This window comes from Anser cygnoides, chromosome 33 (assembly GCF_040182565.1).
Source record: "Anser cygnoides isolate HZ-2024a breed goose chromosome 33, Taihu_goose_T2T_genome, whole genome shotgun sequence".
Lineage (NCBI taxonomy): Eukaryota > Metazoa > Chordata > Aves > Anseriformes > Anatidae > Anser > Anser cygnoides.
In genome coordinates this window covers 878,494-896,444 of record NC_089905.1, presented here as the reverse complement: position 1 = coordinate 896,444, position 17,951 = coordinate 878,494, and the positions used below count along the sequence as shown (strand labels likewise).

Sequence of the window (17,951 nt, the reverse complement as noted above, 5' to 3'; positions counted from 1 at the left end):
TGCGTAATGGGTCCCCAAGGGAGCCCCATAAGGGCTCCCAGAGCGAGTTCAGTTCTCCCCTGCCGCCTGCCCCACTCCCCTCTGTACAAAAAGCAGAGAGCATGTCTTTGAGCGAACACGTACCGTGGTGATATGATGTGTGTGAGCAGCAATTGCACACACGCATATACACGTGCACACAGGGCGTGCTCCACTAGCAGTCACAAAGGCAAGCATAAATCTTCAGACTCAGAAGTGCTTTATTGGGCAGCAGATGCAGGAAACCAGAAGCATCTCTGTCAATATATGTTGAGGGACAGTGCAGGCCGGGAAAGGGACATGGGGACACTCATTTGGCAGATTTCCATGGTGCCCTTGCGGGGGCAGCAGTGGGTCTGAGTTGCCCCACAAGCATTCTTTCCTGGTGTGCGTCTGACTCATGTGCAGATGGTCTCTTGGGGAGTCCCACTCACTGTTTCACTCCTGTAGGGTCTTTGCTCCCTGCAGTGAGGACATGGACAGCAACCAGCCCGGACAGCAGGGACCCCAAGGCTGCTAGCAGCAGCGGTGCTCTGATATGGCAGTAGAAGAGTGAAGAGACACCTGGGAAACAAACACACCCTGAGGACTCAGGTAAACTTGGAAACACCACATGGGCCTGATGCTGGAACTCATGGACTTCAGGGAATTACCCAGCCGAAAACAGGGAGCCTCTGTTATCCATGCTACAGCACTAAGCCCTCAGCTCCAACACCAGCACCACAAATACACTCATATGGGCGCGGTGCACAGAGATATCTGAATGTGGAGCTCAGCCAGTCCTGTGTGCCCAATGCAAGGACTCAGGAACAGAGAAAAGCCATTAGGTGACGTCAGCACTGCTAGAAGTCAATTAGACCGTCTTCCTTTTCATACAGAGAGGACCAGCACATGGCTGGAAGACTCTCTGGGGCTGAGCCAGTAGCTGGCCATGTGCTATTAATGTTCTGCACAGCCCAGCTCCTTGGCCTCAGTGTACAGGACTGGCCTTACAGGTGGGGCTGGGACCAGCTCTGCTCCTGCCCCTTGTGCAGCCATGTGAAGGGCACTGAGGCAGTGCCTGCCTGCACCCTGCAGCTCAGATTCAGCCTCTTTTCAGCTGCTACTACCAGGTCCAGCTTTGCCAAGACAATGGGGGTCCTAGCTGTGGCACTACAAGGTAGGACGGAGGTGGAGGTGTGAGAGCAGAGCAATGGGTGTAGGTTATGGATGATGGACCATCCCCGAACCTACATCCAGCTCCTGGCTATTGTGCAGCCACGTGAAGGTGGTGCCAACCTGCGTGGAAAAGCTCAGGTTGAAACCTTCTCCAGCCATTACCACCAGCTCTGACCGTGACAGGAGATGGTGCATCGCTACGGGCCCTAAAATGTTCTACAAATGCTCTTCCATCAGCTCTAGTGCCCAACCTACCGTAGGAGGCCCCTCAAAATCCCTGTTTCTGTAGCCATCCCCTTTCATGGTGCCCTTTGGGGAGCAGTCCTGGGTCTCCCCCTCCCAGCAATGTCCCCTCGATGCCAGCCTTGTGGTGCCAATGCCCCGTGCAGACATCCATGTGAGCACAGCCCAGCTCAGCCCGCGAGATGCCACTCACCCACAACCGTGACCTGCAGCCGCGGGCTCTGGGCTGGGACGTCCCCGTTGGAGGCCATACAGTAATACTGCCCATCGTCGTTTTGCTGGGCTGACAGGATCTCATAACGGGTGCCCTTTCCCAAAACCTCTGCAGAGCCCTCTCGGTGCCAGGAAAAGGAGATAGACCCCGTGCCTGCAGCCACTGAGCAGCTCAGCACCAGGCGCTGCCCCTCCATCAGCTGCCCCTCATGGGGTTGCACGTCCAGGGACACCCCTGAGACGGGGACTCCTGTGAGATGGAGGGGGGAGAGGAAACATACTGGTTTCCAGTATAGACATTCCCAATGAAACTGGGCTTTTTTTTCCAAACAGCGAATGACTGGGAATGTTGGGTGGCAGGAAGCAGAAGGAAGAAGCGCTGCTGGGGAAGCAGGTATTGAAAGAACCAAAGCCAGTGGGACAGCAAAATCCCAGCCCCTCTAACTGAGATTTTTCAGGATATTGGGGTGGGGGGAGCAGTTGATGGCCCAACCCAGTGGATGGCCTGAAGCAGGACAGGCTGCCTCCACACTGAAAGGGAGACTTATGCCAGGGAGAGGCGATAGCAAGGGAAATGACAGGACTGAGCCCTTAACACGCCATGAAGTGAGAAAGTCCCAGGGTCCAGAGAGATGAGACAGGATGGAGACACAGCATGAGAGAGAACAGAAGTCATACCCCAAAGTGAAACTGAAACACACTGAAAACAAAACCCCGAAACCACAGCAACATGGGGGATGGGACCTGGCATCCCTTGCCTCTGTGCCGGCAGCAGGACCACTGGACAGGTGAGCGTGTAGTTGCAGGCATGAGAAGTCTGGGGTTTTGTAAAGCGACATGACTTTAAGCCAAACCCCACAGACTCCACATGTCTCTGGGACCCCCTCAGGGGCCGCCCTTCCCTGCCTGCACCCTCACCAGTCCCCAGCACCCCAAACACTCACTTCTGACAGCAATGGGGACCTGGGCACTCTGCTTCCGTATGCTGGAGTTGTCTGCCTGCACCTCACAGAAGTAGGAGCCCGTGTCCGCCAGCCCCACCGTCGGCACCTGGTACTTGGAGGAGGTCTCGGGGCCTTGAAGGACCGTGCTGTTTCGGTAGAAGAGGTACCAGAGGATGGTGTGGGGGCTGTGGGGGCTGAGGTGCGTGACACAGCTCAGGTTGAGGGGGCTTCCCTCAAGGGTCTCCGCTGAGCTGGCCACGCTCAGCACCGGGGAGGAGAAGAGCTCTGGGGAAAGGAAATAGGGTTTTTGTTCTTTCTTTTGAATTGGAAGGTATATACAACCCCCCTGGGAGTTGTCAGGGGGCATCTCCTTGGAGGGAGCTTCTGGGGCTGCATCACTGCTCAGGATGCCAGAGGGAAGGGACAGTTATCCCACCCCACCAGAACAAGGCTGCACAGGACCAAGACCCCAGTACGGGTGCAGGGAGCATCCCAGAGCCAGGGTTGGATGTAACTGGCCAGGTCTCTGTGGTTGTGGGCACGGGGTTCGAGTTAATTCCTGCACTGGTAGCATGGACCTAGCTCAGCCATCATACAGAGCCCCCCACCCTCTGTCCTGCAGCTCCCAGCAGATGGGACCCTGGGAAGATGGAAGGCCCAAAGACTCACAGGAATTTCTTACCTTTGATAAAAACATGTAACTCTTGAGATTCCCTTTTTATTACTGACAAGAAGGAGTTCATCTGTCCCGTGCAGCGATACCTGCCGCTCTGGTGGGTCTTGGCCTGGGGGATGCAGAGCTGCTTGTCCGAGGCGTAGAGGGTGGTGATGTCTGCTCCATCTCTGAAATACCGCACCGAAGTCATGCTCCCCGGGTCCCATCCCCGGCACTGCATGCACAGCGGCTCGCCCTCGAACACCACATGAGGCGGGACCTGGAGGATCAGCCAATCTGCAAGAGACCCCGAGAGCAGTTGCTGAAGGTCCTGCACCTGGACTGGGGTAGTCCCAAACATCAGCATGGACCAGGTGATGAATGCATTGCGAGCAGCCCTGCAAAAGAGGACTTGGGGGTACTGGTGGACGAAACACTTGACATAAGCCAGCAATGTGCACTCGCAGCCCAGAAAGCCAACCCTATGCTGGGCTGAACGAAAAGCAGCATGGGCAGCAGGGCAGGGAGGGGACTGTGCCCTTTGCTCTGCTCTCCTGAGACCCCACCTGGAGCCGTGTGCTCAGTTCTGGGGCCCCAGCACCAGAAGGACATGGAGCTATTAGGGCCAGTCCAGAGGAGGCCACAGGGATGGCCAAAGGGCTGGGACACCTCTGCTGTGGAGGCAGTCTGAGGGAGCTGGGGCTGTTGAGCCTGGAGAAGGCTTTGGGGAGACCTCAGAGCGGCCTGCCAGTCCCTAAAGGGGGCTACAGGAAAGCTGGGGAGAGACTCTTTGTCAGGGAGTGCAGTGGGGGGATCAGAGTAACGGCTTGAAGCAGAAAAGGGCAGGTTTGGGTCAGGTATAAGGAAGAAATCCTTCCCCAGGAGGGCGGCGAGGCCCCAACGCAGGCTGCCCGGAGAGGCTGTGGGTGCCCCATCCCTGGGGGGGCCCAAGACCAGGCTGGATGGGGCTGGGGGCAGCCTGCCATCCCAACTCACTCTGATTCTATAAAAGAGATGCATTGTGCAGAGACAGGGAGGCAAAAAGTCCCCAAACCCCAGCTCGCTGTGCCCCAACACCAACAGCATTGCCTTCCTTATGCTTGCAGGAGCTGCATTTGTCCCAGAGCAGGATGAGCAGGTCCAGAGCAAAGCTGTGGAGCATGGGAGAGCAGGGCTCGTCCCAGGTCACATCACTCACCATAGGAGACGATCAAGGTAATGGGGTTGCTGGACACAGAGCCGGGGCTCTGGCACTTGTATCTGCCCGTCTGTTTCTGCCTGGCGTTCGTGATCCTGTACGTGTCAGTGTCCGTGCGCGCCAGGATCTTGTCGTTGTGGTACCAGGTCGTGGGCTGCTGCCTATGGGGGTGGGAGCCCCGGCACCGCAGGGTGACACTCTCTCCTCGGAATATCGTGCTCCAGGGGGGGTCCATGGTTAGCAGAGCCATCTCTGTGGCTGTGAAGGTCCAGGCAGGAGGGGACGTGAGGGCAGGACAGAGATCAGAGCATCGGTGTGTGCGGTGGGGAGCCCCCAGCCCTGAGCACAGAGGTTGGGATGGGGGAGGAAGGAGGGACCCTGCTGCTGACTAGGGTTTCGAGGGTGTTGGTGGGATTTTGGGGGGCTGTCTTGTGTTTCAGAGGGGCAGCTGAGCTGGTGGCTGGTGCTGCTCAGGGCCCCTCAAGACAGGCAGCATGCGGAGGCACAGCAGAGCCATGCCGTGCCCTGCTGCCATGCGAGGGGACGTCCCTGCCACCTTGCTCAGCAAGAACTGCCCAGGGCCCCATGGGCTCTCACCAGAAACCTGCCAGCAAAGGGACTCACCAGCGAGGCCGAGGACTTGAGCTGCAAGGAGGAAAAGAAGAAGGGATGAGCACCACTGGGAAGCACCTGCCAGGCATTCTGCAGCACCCCTGTACAGAGAGGGGCGAGCCTGCCGTTGGACGTAAGCCATCCTAAAAGAAAAGTCTTGGCAAGACCTGCCAGGTCGCCGAGACACCCACCAGCACCACCACACCACTCCATGGCATGGTATTCCCAGCCTCACCATGCTCATGCCCACCAGCCTCGCTGGACCCTCATTTCCCTCTTCCCCAGCAACAAGGCCACCCCAAAGAGGAAGCCCTAAGCCTATGTTGTGACAGGGGCAACCACTGCTCCATACAAATCTCCTCCACCTGGCAGGATAAACAAACATCTCCCCTTCCCCAGGCAGAGTGAAACCCCCTCCAGACATGCCCCAAAGGGATGTGAGGGGCACTCAGCAGAACCTGTGCTGGAGATGGAGTCACCTTCGCCCTCGCTGATGCTCACTGGGTCCCTGTGGCTTTTTGGGAACACACGTCCATGCCAGCAGCCCCCAGCCCCTGTGGTTGCACTCACCCAGGAGGAGCAAGGCTCTGCTCCCTGCCATCCCAGACTGGGGGTCCAGGGCTCGGTGACTTCCCCACACAGAGGGCAATGGTGATGTCCCCTGCGTGGAGATACTTTTCTGAGAAAAAAGGAAGGAAATGGTGTTTGGTTTTATTACTATTATGCAAAGAAACAACCCCACCAACCGGAAGCCTTTGTGTTGCTATAATGTCCAGTCCTGAATGACACTTTTTTTTCCTCCACACCTCACTTAATAGCAGATTCAGGGCTCACTGTCCCTTGAAACCACAGCCCCATCCAGCCCTTGCTTCATGCAACCCCTCTGAGATGCCTCCTCTGCTCCTTAGGGAGACTCCAGTCCTCCTGGGTGACTGTCGGCATTTGCTGTTTTTTTTTTTATTATTATTGTTGTTGGTTTTTGTTTGTTTGTTTGTTTGCCTGTTTCTTTCTTTCTTTTCCCCCCAGAGAAAACAAGTTGCAATGGATCCTCTTCACATAAGGCTTTTTGCTTACCTCCTTCCCCAGTGTCTTGGAGTCCATCCACGACCCAGTGGCAGGATTCTCAAGCTCTTCTGAGGTTGTATTTGCAATTTCTTTGGACCTTTCTCTGTGCTGGAGATCAGACACCAATGGGAAAGAAACAGGCAGGTTTCTGCTGCTTGCCCCTTGGATGGATCATGTTGAATGGGTTGTGAGAGGCATGGGACAGTTTTGGGACCCATGTACCACTCAGCTTCTTGTGGAAGCCACATTTCAGCACAGCTGCCCCAAAACATGTGAGAGCAAGATGCAGACCAAGCTAGCCCTGCAGTCTTTGCCTGGGCCTGATTTTATCATTTGAGCACCATTGGCTTTGGGACACAGACTCAACACACAGCCAAAAGCACCAACACAACCCCTGAACTTGAAGCTCATCTTCACTAATGAAGCCATGAGATAAGGTTTGATGCAGGGAGCCCCTCGGCACCTCCCAGAGCCCTGCAGAGGACAGACAGTGCCAGCACAGAAGGACAGACAACAAAAGAAAAGCTAATTCTGACTTTTGGCACCAGCTGACTTGCTACGAGGAATCTGTAAACCTGGAAGGAAGGAAAAAAGTCAGAAGGACCTTTCCCTGCCACCCTCACAGATAGGATCTGACACCTTCGTCAGCCCCGTGGGAACCGCTCTCTGAAGAGCACATGAAGCTTTCGGGTCAGTGGCTGGGGGCTGGAGCTAGGTGATCTGTAGAGGTCCCTTCTAACCCAACCATTCCATGGCCCCTCCTTCAACCTTCAGCACTTTGCCACCACAAACAACTGCTGCGGTAGCCTGGAAAAGTCCTCTAGCAGCTCCCGTTGAAACCCAGGCAACTACGAAGCCCAGCTACAACCGCATGCAGCTCCCTGTTTTCTTTCTCACTGCTTATAGCAATGAGCTCACACAGGAGGTTATATACCCACAGCTTAGAACACCTGTGAAAGAAGAAGTCAGTTTGCTACGTAGGATGATAAACTTCCATGGGGCTATAGAGGTGGTTGCCAGTAAACACAAATCTTCTGCATAAGAATATGAAAGTCAAGAGCTCTTTCAAAGGATTTCTATGAGGTGGGAACTCAGAATACAGACCTACATTTTTTTTGCCCTACATTTGAAACAAATGACCATATCTATCAAAGGAAATCTCAACACGAGGCTCTAAACCACTTCCTGACCACCTGATTTCTACTGGAAAGCACAGTAGTTTTCATAAAAAGGCAACAAAGATAGGACCCATGAGCAGTCTGTGGGGGAAACAAATGGGGTTAAAACATCAAGGCATTCAGGAACTACCAAAAGGAATGAGGGAAGGGAAATATGGTGCAAGAAACACACCTTAGATGGGGGGTGCCTGTACACCAATGCACCCAGCATGGGGAATAAGCAGGAGGAGTAGTGAGGTGGGCTGTGAACTGGCTGAAGGGAAGAAGCCAGAGGGTTGTGTGGGAAACAAAGTTGTGTTTTTGCAGTAGAGAACTAATTTTCTGTATTCCAAGGTAGTTGTGTCATCATAATAAGGAGAAATGCTAAGTAGATAAGTGGACAGTAGAAGGCCTCACTGTTCCAAAATAAGGTAGAAGCTTGAGAAAAACAGGACGAGCAGTGTGAGAACAGTAAAACAAAGATCACAAGTTCTCAAAACATAAGAAAGGAAAAATTAAAGGGTTGAAAAAAAGAAAAATTGTACATATATGGTATAGAGGAGCATCGAGTAGCTTGTGAACCTGTAGTATTCAGCCAATGAGGGAATAGGGGATGTGATCAGGCGCCGGGTGATAGGGAATAAAAGGTTATGATTTGTTTACTAAAATGCGCTCCTGACTGACAGGACGCCCGCCATTGAATAAAATAGCTTCACAGAAGATCCTGTCCGAAGAAAATTATTTGGGATTTTTCTCACAGTTGTGGTCAATGGGACGGAGTCGAGCTGGAGTCCTGTATCTAGTGGAGTCCCTCAAGGGTTGGTACTGGGATGGGTGTTGTTCAATATATTCATTGATGACTTGGATGAGGCAATGGAGTGTGCTGTCAGCAAGTTTGCTGATTACACTAAACTGGGAGGAGCGGCTGACACGCCGGAAGGCTGTGCTGCCGTTCAGCGGGACCTCAACAGGTTGGAGAGTTGGGCGGGGAGAAACTTACTGAAATATAACGAGGACAAGTGCAGAGTCCTGCATCTGGGCAAGAGCAACCCCAGACATCAGGATAAGTTGGGGACTGCCCTGATGGAAAGCAGTGAAGGGGAGAGGGACCTGGGGGTCCTGGTGGACAGCGAGATGACCACGAGCCAGCACTGTGCCCTTGTGGCCAAGAAGGCTGATGGCATCCTGGGGTGTATCAGAAGAGGGGTGGTTAGTAGGTCGAGGGAGGTTCTCCTCCCCCTCTACTCTGCCCTGGTGAGACCGCATCTGGAATATTGCATTCAGTTCTGGGCCCCTCAGTTCCAGAAGGACAGGGAACTGCTTGAGAGGGTCCAGCACAGAGCCCCGAGGATGATTAAGGGAGTGGAGCATCTTGCTTACAAGGAAAGGCTGAGGGAGCTGGGTCTCTTTGGCTTGCAGAAGAGGAGACCGAGGGGTGACCTTATTAATATTTATAAAAACGTAAAGGGGGAATGTCAGGAGGATGGAGCCAGGCTCTGCTCAGTGACATCCAATGGTAGGACGAGTTCCTGTGTGACCTGATCGAGGTGTTCCTGCTCTGGCAGGGGGATTGGACTAGATGATCTTTCAAGGTCCCTTCCAATCCCTACCATCCTGTGATTCTGTGATACACAACCATTATGAGCATCAGCAGTAGAGACGGTGCCGTGAAAAGTCATTATCTCCCCTCTCAAGCCTTCTGGGGTGTTATAAATGTGATGGATTGGTATCTATGGAGGAACGTGCATAAAATAAAAGAGACACCTGCCTGGAGATCATCTCTGCCGGGACTCGAACCCGGAACCTCTGGATTAGAAGTCCAGCGCGCTCGTCCATTGCGCCACAGAGACCTCACCATGAGCATGCTATCGGCACCAGAACTGAAAAATCCCGCACCCCCTGCATCACTGGGGGGGTCTTGACACCCTGCTCCTGCTGCACGGCACGGAAGTGGCACGAAAACCCGGTGCCCAGATCCATCTCCCTTGCAAATCGACATCTCTCAGCATCCCCTCCTTTCACAGGGACGGGCAATAATTCTGGGTATGATCCATATCTCCCTCAGCAGCAGGGATGCAGCAAAAACCTGGATGTAGGATCGTATCTGCATCTCTGGCAACCTTTCCGCAGCATCTCTCGCTCAACCGAGGGCAGAGCTAAATCCTGGAGTAGAGTTAATTGCTGCATCTCCCAGCGCATCATCACAGCATCCTCATCGCAGAAGCCAAGAGATAAAGATGAAACAGGATTTAGCTTACGGCACTGAATGCTGACAGTAATGAAGAAAGCTCCGTTTGTCATGATGAAAAATGGAGAAACCTATGGTTTAAGCAGAGAAGTAAAAGAAAAAGCAGCCATCGTATTTTAAGCAAGCTGTCAATCAAGGTTTTAATTTTTCTCTAAATGTATCTTCCGCTGGAAAAATTTTAGAAGGTGACAAAACAAAAGGAAACATTCTTTTACATCCTTTTACATCCTCTGAGTTACTACACAATTGATCAAACAGGGCACACAATTCCTTGCTGTGACAACCCACATTCTGCATTTCTAAACTGCATGATTTCTAGAGTATCATTTACTCCCAAACACACTCTTAATTAGGGAAAAATTGGGCCATGAAGTCATGCGGTGCTACAGAAAAGAGGCACAGCACTAACAACCTCAGCGCATCCCAGGTGAAACCAAATCATTTGTTTTTCCCATTACTGATGTTCTGGGGCCTTGAGAGGGTTTTCAGTTGCCTTGATGAGTATTTTTCAGTTGGCAAAAGGGCAGCCGAGGCTCTGAAGGGCAACACTGCAAAATCTTGGTGGGACAGGTGGGAAATTAGAACCACCATTTTTCCCTCTTTGCTCTGATTTTCCTTGGAAGAAGCTGAAATCTTGCTCCAAGCGGTGGGAAGGAAGACAGGGGTTATAACCTCTACCAGACAAAACCCCACCTGCTGCAAGAGATACCCAGTAAATCAATAATCCTTGAAATAAATTACTCTGTGAACCAACTGCAGTGCCAGTGTCGTGCTGTAACCCCACGTGTACCTTGAGAAAGCATTAAGTCGGGAAAACACCAATCTGCAGGGTGAATAAAAGCAGAGCTTAAAAAATACCATATAATAAATCTTCAGCAAAGTAATAACATGCTGATATAAAGCAGAAAAGAGGAAACAAATCTCACACAGCCTGTGGCTGCACTGTGTGTGTTCCTCATGGGAGGAGAGGACACCAACCAACTCTTTTAATACAATTTTGGGAGGCTACGTCACCCAAATTGGAGGATGAATGAGGTTCAAAAGCCCCCCAGCGCTCAAGGCCACTTTCCAGCATCCTTGCACCTTCACCAGTCTGGCCAGTCTTCGCCAAGGTGCTGCCTGTCCCTCCGTTACCTCCACACGCAACAAACTTGGAAAGAAGAGACCGGAGCAAGCAGCCCAGAGGCTGGCAGGTTTTTTTTGGTGCCGGGGGATGCCAATCTCCCTTTCCGTGGGAGATGACAATGAAATTCAGTTCGCTGGGCAGCATGTTTTGAGACCAGAGCAATACTCCCATTTAGATACAGAGATGAAGATGTTTATCATGTCGGTTATAATGCTATGAGGTGTTCATAACATGTTCCCAGCATGTAAGGGTTGTGGGAGGGCAAAAGCTGCAGGGGGTCCAAGCAAAGCACAACTCAGCCCCCAGCTCATCCCCAGTTGCCTTCTAGCATCAATTTGCTGTAGATGGGAAGAACAGGAGCCACAGGCAAGGATGCAAGGGCCCGGGGTGAACCAAGATAATTTACCACCTTATAAACAGGTGGGAAAAGCCTTTTGGAAGACACAGACTCAAGCAGTAAGATGGCCACTGAAGCATGTCTCGCCTGCGCAGCGACAGCACCTTCCATCAAAGTGCTCCAGGGCAGCCGCGTCAGTGCTGGGAGATTCAAAAATCTCCTTGCACGCCTGAGTAAACAGCATAGAAAATCCAGCTCACACTCGGGACTGTTTTGTGGTATCTGTGGCTCAAGGTTTTATAGAATCATAGAATCATAGAATCATAGAATATCCTGAGTTGGAAGGGACCCTTAAGGATCATCAAGTCCAACTCTTGATACCGCACAGGTCTACCCAAAAGTTTAGACCATGTGACTAAGTGCACAGTCCAATCTCTTCTTAAATTCAGACAGGCTCGGTGCAGTGACCACTTCCCTGGGGAGCCTGTTCCAGTGTGCAACCACCCTCTCTGTGAAGAACCCCCTCCTGATGTCGAGCCTAAATTTCCCCTGCCTCAGCTTAACCCCGTTCCCGCGGGTCCTGTCACTGGTTTTAATGGAGAAAAGGTCTCCTGCCTCTCGACACCCCCTTACGAGGAAGTTGTAGACTGTGATGAGGTCTCCCCTCAGCCTCCTCTTCTCCAGGCTGAACAGGCCCAGTGACCTCAGCCGTTCCTCGTACGTCTTCCCCTCCAGGCCTTTCACCATCTTTGTAGCCCTCCTCTGGACACTCTCCAACAGTTTCATGTCCTTTTTATACTGTGGTGCCCAGAACTGCACACAGTACTCGAGGTGAGGCCGCACCAGCGCAGAGTAGAGCGGGACAATCACCTCCCTTGACCTACTAGCGATGCCGTGCTTGATGCACCCCAGGACACGGTTGGCCCTCCTGGCCGCCAGGGCACACTGCTGGCTCATATTCAACTTGCTGTCAACCACGACCCCCAGATCCCTCTCTTCTAGGCTGCTCCCCAGCGTCTCATCGCCCAGTCTGTACGTGCAGCCAGGGTTTCCCCGTCCCAGGTGCAGGACCCGGCACTTGCTCTTATTGAACTTCATGCGGTTGGTGATCGCCCAGCTCTCCAACCTATCCAGATCCCTCTGCAAGGCCTTTCCACCCTCATTCGAGTCAACAACTCCTCCAAGTTTGGTGTCATCAGCAAACTTGCTCAAAATACCTTCTATTCCTATATCCAGATCGTTTATAAAAATATTGAAAAGTACCGGCCCTAAAATGGAGCCTTGAGGGACACCACTGGTGACCGCCCGCCAGCCTGACGCAGCCCCATTTACCATAACCCTTTGGGCCCTGCCCGTTAGCCAATTGCTCACCCATCGCATGATGTTTTTATTTAGCTGTATGCTGGACATTTTGTCCAGTAGGATCCTATGGGAAACCGTGTCAAAAGCCTTGCTGAAGTCCAAAAAAATCACATCAGCTGGTTTCCCTTGGTCCATCATACGGGTAATCTTATCATAAAAGGAAATCAGGTTAGTTAGGCAGGACCTGCCCTTCACAAACCCATGCTGGCTGGGACCGATGACTGCTTTGTCCCCCAGGTGAGCCTCAATAAGTTCGAGAACCATCTTCTCCATGATTTTACCAGGCACTGACGTGAGACTGGCGCACACAACCATCCCATTACCTGGCAAAACCTCCGAGAGTCACCCAAGAGCCGGCAACACCAAGGTGAGGGTAAAGCTTTTGAAGCCATGTGCTTGCAGGCCACGAAGACCATTAACCCGTGTATCTGCAGTGGGGAAGGGTTTTCTCCAAACCCTTACAGTTTGCTCGTATTTTCTTTTTCCTAGACTTGTAAGTCCCCTCTTTATTGCTTCCCCTCTCCCTTTTTTTTTTTTTTTTGCCAGCCATGTCAGCAATACCGCAGCATGCCCAAAATGCAGCCAGGCACCTGGTGCTTGATTTGACCACCACCATGACCACCAAGTCTTCAACCCCCCCGCAGTGTCTTTCTGAGCAGGACTGTGTCTGGGACCACTTAAAAGGCATCCATCACTGACACCTGCATTTTGCTCCCTCTGATAATAAACATCTCACCATGAGGCATGGAAACTTTTGCCTTCAGTGCCACAGGCTGGTGTTGATGGCTGTACTGACACCCGTGGACGTGGCCACAACTCAGCAAGCGGCTGATTTTCCACAAGCTTACAGTAAAATTACAGCAGATGCTCTTTAAAGGCAGCTCAACTGAAATCTTTTATGACCAGGATATGTACAACCATTTGATTTGCATTTTGCGGGAGTTAATCCCAGCAGGAGTTATTTTCACATCCCAGATGAGACTGATGAAACAAGAGGGCATGACCGGCTCCTGTCAGGATGCTGAAGCAATAACCGCCGGGGCAAAATGAAGCACCTGAGCAGCAGAAGACAAGAGCAGATATTTCTGGGGAGCAGGCTGGGTCCCACCGCCAAAGTGGAGAAGTAAAATTGAGACTGGCTCAAATGAGGGCCCAAGCAAAGATACCTACAGACTAATCTTGTATTTGCCATTGTGAAAATCATTGCGGCAATGATACTCTGATGGCACGCAGCAAAAACTGAGCATAGACACAGACTAAAAACCACCAAGGTAGTAATAGGAAAAGCAGATCCTAGCAGAACCCCCATATCTAATACCCTTTGGCTATGGAGCATTTACTTCAAATCTGTGGCTCTCCAGTGCCCCTTGAGCCTATTTTTCAGATGGAGCACAGCAAAATGGCCAAGACCAGATGCGGGCAACTGGGAGCATTACCTGGGTGTCCCTCATCATGTCACCACCCACAACAGAGCATCCTCAACAGGGATCCTGGACATGCAGCCAGGGGAAACTTGGAGCAACATAGGTGCCCAGCATGAGCAGATTTTACCCAGTACATCCTCAGCTGGGATCCCCAAAATGTCTGCAGGAGGGAGGCACATCGTGGGCTGGGTGTCCAAGACAGAGCATGCTCCCAGCCTGGGGCTGCGCAGGGGAAGCACTGCCCTCTGTTTTGCACCCCAAAATCATTTGGCCCCAGCCTGGTAGCAGCTGGGGTACCCCAGCTCTGCTCTGCTGCCACGTTAGCTGGGGCTGGAGGTTTCATTGAGCCCTCTTGGTCACCCACGCCACCAGCTGTCCTAGGACAACGAGGTCTGGTTGGCACCCCGTCCCTACTGGCTTGGCATACCTGTGAAAAGCGAATTTTAGTTCTCTCTTGGACACTGGGAATGGAGCAAATACTGCACTTGGGAGTGAAGCTAGCCAGACAGCAGCAAGCAGCCTGTTCAGAGCTCAACAGCTGCTGGAGATGCTCCCCCACGTTAGCAGCTGGAGGTCAAGTCAAGCAACAAAAACTTTCCTCCCATGGCCTGGTGCTGCACAGTTGGTGGCACCACAAGCCCACAAGCAGAGGAGCCGGGAACTTCCAGGCCTCAGGACTGGAAACACAAACAGCAAGGATAAAATCCTCCCCTTCGCCTCCCTCAAAGGACTTTCTAAAGCTTGTTATTACGCCGCAAGCAACAATATCAGCAATACGCTGCTTGAGCACGTGCTGTGGGAGGGTGCTCTGACCCTCGCATCCCTCACCCTGCGCTACAGATCTTTACGAGGCACCCAGGCCAGCAGAGCCGTGACAAAGTGCCTGCAGGAACACTCAAAGAATCTGCTAGAAAGCACGTTAAGGTGTGATCCCACCGTTACCCGTCAAGAAATACCATCTTCCACACACACATGCACGATTGTAGACACGTGCATACGTTTCGTATGCAAATTCCGTCAGCAAGACGCTGTTCCTGAGAAATCTCTGCCCCACAGTCGGCAGTAACAACACTTTGTTCTGAAGCACCTAGAAGGAGAAAACAGTCCCTCTGTCATATTCCTTACAGCGAAAGGGGATCGGCAATCTCTGCATACCGCCAGCACCTCTAGACCAAGAAAACTTCCAGCTGTGGTGGAGATTGATGCCTCCAGGAGGACCCGGTCGTGCCCCGTGCCTGTGCTCAGGGCCCATTTTAGGGCCGGCGCAGGGCACCGGAGCCTCCCCCTGTTGCGAAGCATACCGCTCCGTCTAAGCACCACGCTGTCTTTACTTCAACAAAACAAAAATTTTACCCCCCAGAACGACTCCTCCAGCAGCACGTCGCCGTCCTCCCGCAGCGCGGCGAAGCTCGTGCCTCAGTTTCCCCCGAGAGCCGGCGGCGTCGGGACGGCGCGGGGACAACCCGCCCGGCTTCCCCCGTGCCCCCCCAAGCTCCCCGAGGGGGGGCAGCACGGCGGGGCCACCCCCCCCACCCCGGGCTCCGAAGCAGCCCCGAGATTCCCCAAGCCCTGCCCATCGCTCACCCAGGCCCTTACCCAGCACTTACCATCCCAGCCCGCGGCTCCCCGGCTCTGTGCATCCCCCAGCTTCGCTGCTTTGCCTTCGTCCCCCTGCAGCCCCCTCCCCATCTCCGGGCGTGCCCAGAGCCCCCCCCCCCCCCCCCCGGCTTCGCCGCGGGGACCCCCAGCGCCCCCCAAGCCCCCCCCTGCCCCATCCCTTCCCTTTCAGCCCCAACTTTTGCCACGCTTCTCCCCCCGCCCTCCTGCCTTTTCCGACCCCCGCCGGCTTTCCGGCCGCCCCCCTTTCCCCCCTCTCCCTTTGTCCCCTCTCCGCCTGCCCTTTCCGCCCAGGCGGGTGGCCCCCGGAGTTTCCATGGGGATGGAGGCGGGGGCCGGGGCTCTCCGGCTGCAGGAAAAAGCACGGAGAGCCGGGGGGGGGACAGCGGAGGGAAGCGGGGGGACAGCGAGGGGGACCCGGCAGAAGGGGCCGGGGAAGCAGCGGCCGCAGCCGGCCGGGCTCCAAGACCATCGCTCCCCGGCTCGTTGCTTGAATTCACGCTTCTGGCGTTGTTCTCTTTTCCTTCCCGAGGAATAATAAAAAAAAAATGGTCCCGGAGAAAGGGGAATGAGAAAATTGTCCAGAGGAACCAGAAAGGCGCAGCTGCTCCTGCTCGGCACCGTGCGCTTACGCTAGGAGCAGGGGGGGCTCTGGCCACCCGTGTCAAGCAAAGAGGGCGCAGAAAATCAGTTTGGCCTCAGGGGCGTCAGCAGCAGCACATCCAGATCCCCACAGCCCACATTAAGCACCCGTCCAGCAGGACACGGAGGGGATTCAAGTGTCACTCGTCCCTGTGCTGTCGCAAAGCAAAGAGGAAAGTTTGGACGAAGCCAACATTTCTGGAGGCTGGACAGGATTCACGGGCACAAGCCCGTCCATATCACACCTCTCCCATGCAAATTAACTAAGTTCTCTCTTACTCAAGGGGGGGGTATTTTTTATCAGGTTGTGAGTTTGGCTATAAAGGTAATTAACACCAGCTTCCCTTACAGTCTGCTCATCTCAGCTGCGTTCCATCCCTGCCCGCAACAGCCGTGTTCTCTGCCCTCTTCCTTCAGCTCTCCACTCACACGGTCCTCGCTGGCAGGCACTGATATGGAGGTGAATCTGAATTACACCCTGTGAGGTTGCAGATCTGTAACAAGGACGGCTTTTAATCTGGAAAGGCACAACATTCACGTCAAGACACCAGAACGCATTAAAACCACATAAAAAAATGAAGCCAATTGTAATTATAAAAGGACAATCATTGATTTTACACTTAATTCTAACAACACTTCACAGTGGTTAATTTTAATCTTTCAGGATTTAACTTTTTCATTAATTATTTAAACACAAAAACAGACTGGCTGCTTATAAGGCCCACGGAGAGCATGAAGGCTGGAGGGGGGATACTGGAGAGGATGGATCCCCAGGCAGGTCACTCTGCACTGACAAATTCAAACCAGTTTGTTTTAACACGGGCACACACCAGGACTCCTGCACAGGGTCAAAGCAAGGTGTGCTCAGCCCAGTGTCTCACTACCACCCAGAGATGCTGAAAAGAGGCCGTGAATCCCAGCTGGAACAGAGGGACATTTCTCCAACGCACTCCAACACTGGTTTTTAGGGACCTTCTGAGTCAAAAGTTGCAGAGAGGGTCTAGCATTTTTCTGAGGATGGAAAGAGCTACAGGGAGACGCATCAGCAGTGATGGTGACACACTGCAAACACTTCATATAGGTTTCACCTGTGAAATTCATTGCTTCAGCATGGGGTCCAAAGACCTTCAAGAGGTTGGTACAAGCCCTGGGCATTTATCTGGCTAACAGCAAGTATTTGCCTTTCCTGGTACCCCCAAGACATGTTGGAGGTAGAGTCCTCAGAGTTCCTCAAACTCAACGTCCCATTCAGGGCTGGATTTCTGCCAGCTCTAGATACATTATTGATCCTGACCATATTATGGATCCCTGACCATAAAAAATTTCATGGGGCATCTTAGTCCCATGTACTCCTGCTCTAACATCCCCTATGCCATGCTTTAGCTGTCCTGTTCCTCTGCATGCCCACTCGGTGCCAGTGTTGCTCCATGTTTCTCCTCAGGAGCAAAGCAGCAGGTATGAGAGTAGCGGGGCAGGAGAAAAAGGCCAGGGCAAGGCAAATACCAGGAAGATTAGGAAAGCAGAATAGGGTCGGAGACAATTACTGCAGAGATTTCCTACAGCAATACCCAGTCCTCACGCAATGGAGAGGTGGAGGAGTGCACCATCTCATAACAGCACGGAAAGCTGAACTTGCAATCATATCATTGTCATAATTAGATGCTGAATATTAGCAGATGCTTTTTTGGCACCTTGCCTGGCTAATGTTACAATTGAACAAATAGAAACATCATAATGGGATGAATAAACATGAGCAATGTCTGCAGAAGTGGGAAGGAACTGGGATGAAGCAGCCTGTCTCTGTGCTAAGGTCTCAGGCCCTGGTCCAGGTTTGACATCACAGCTCCAGCTGTCACAGGCCGGTGCTGTCAGGCACCTGTGAGCAGAGACAAGAAGAAATCTGAATCCTCAGAGGGCATTTTCCTGATCAGC

At 52.9% G+C, this 17,951-nt stretch overlaps 1 protein-coding gene and 1 non-coding gene across 7 annotated transcripts; both read right to left on the bottom strand.

Annotated features, from left to right (window-relative positions):
• Window positions 1-221: 221 nt before the first annotated feature.
• On the bottom strand, window positions 222-15,503 carry LOC106049815 (Fc receptor-like protein 3). 6 transcript variants are annotated; one of them, XM_066985989.1, is made up of 9 exons: window positions 15,368-15,503; window positions 6,116-6,214; window positions 5,612-5,720; window positions 5,054-5,074; window positions 4,430-4,687; window positions 3,259-3,528; window positions 2,577-2,861; window positions 1,613-1,882; window positions 222-582 (listed from the first exon to the last, which is right to left on the bottom strand). In XM_066985989.1, exons 1-9 carry the CDS (start codon window positions 15,398-15,400, stop codon window positions 449-451), a joined length of 1,479 nt encoding a protein of 492 aa, XP_066842090.1. In that variant the 5' UTR covers window positions 15,401-15,503; the 3' UTR covers window positions 222-448. The 6 variants fall into 6 exon arrangements, with proteins under 6 accessions (XP_066842090.1, XP_066842092.1, XP_066842089.1 ...); XM_066985991.1 differs by lacking the exon at window positions 4,430-4,687; XM_066985988.1 differs by having other exon boundaries at window positions 5,054-9,582; window positions 15,368-15,468.
• Window positions 9,040-9,113, bottom strand: TRNAR-UCU (transfer RNA arginine (anticodon UCU)). Its single transcript has one exon. It is a non-coding gene; the product is annotated as a tRNA-Arg (tRNA).
• Window positions 15,504-17,951: the final 2,448 nt, after the last annotated feature.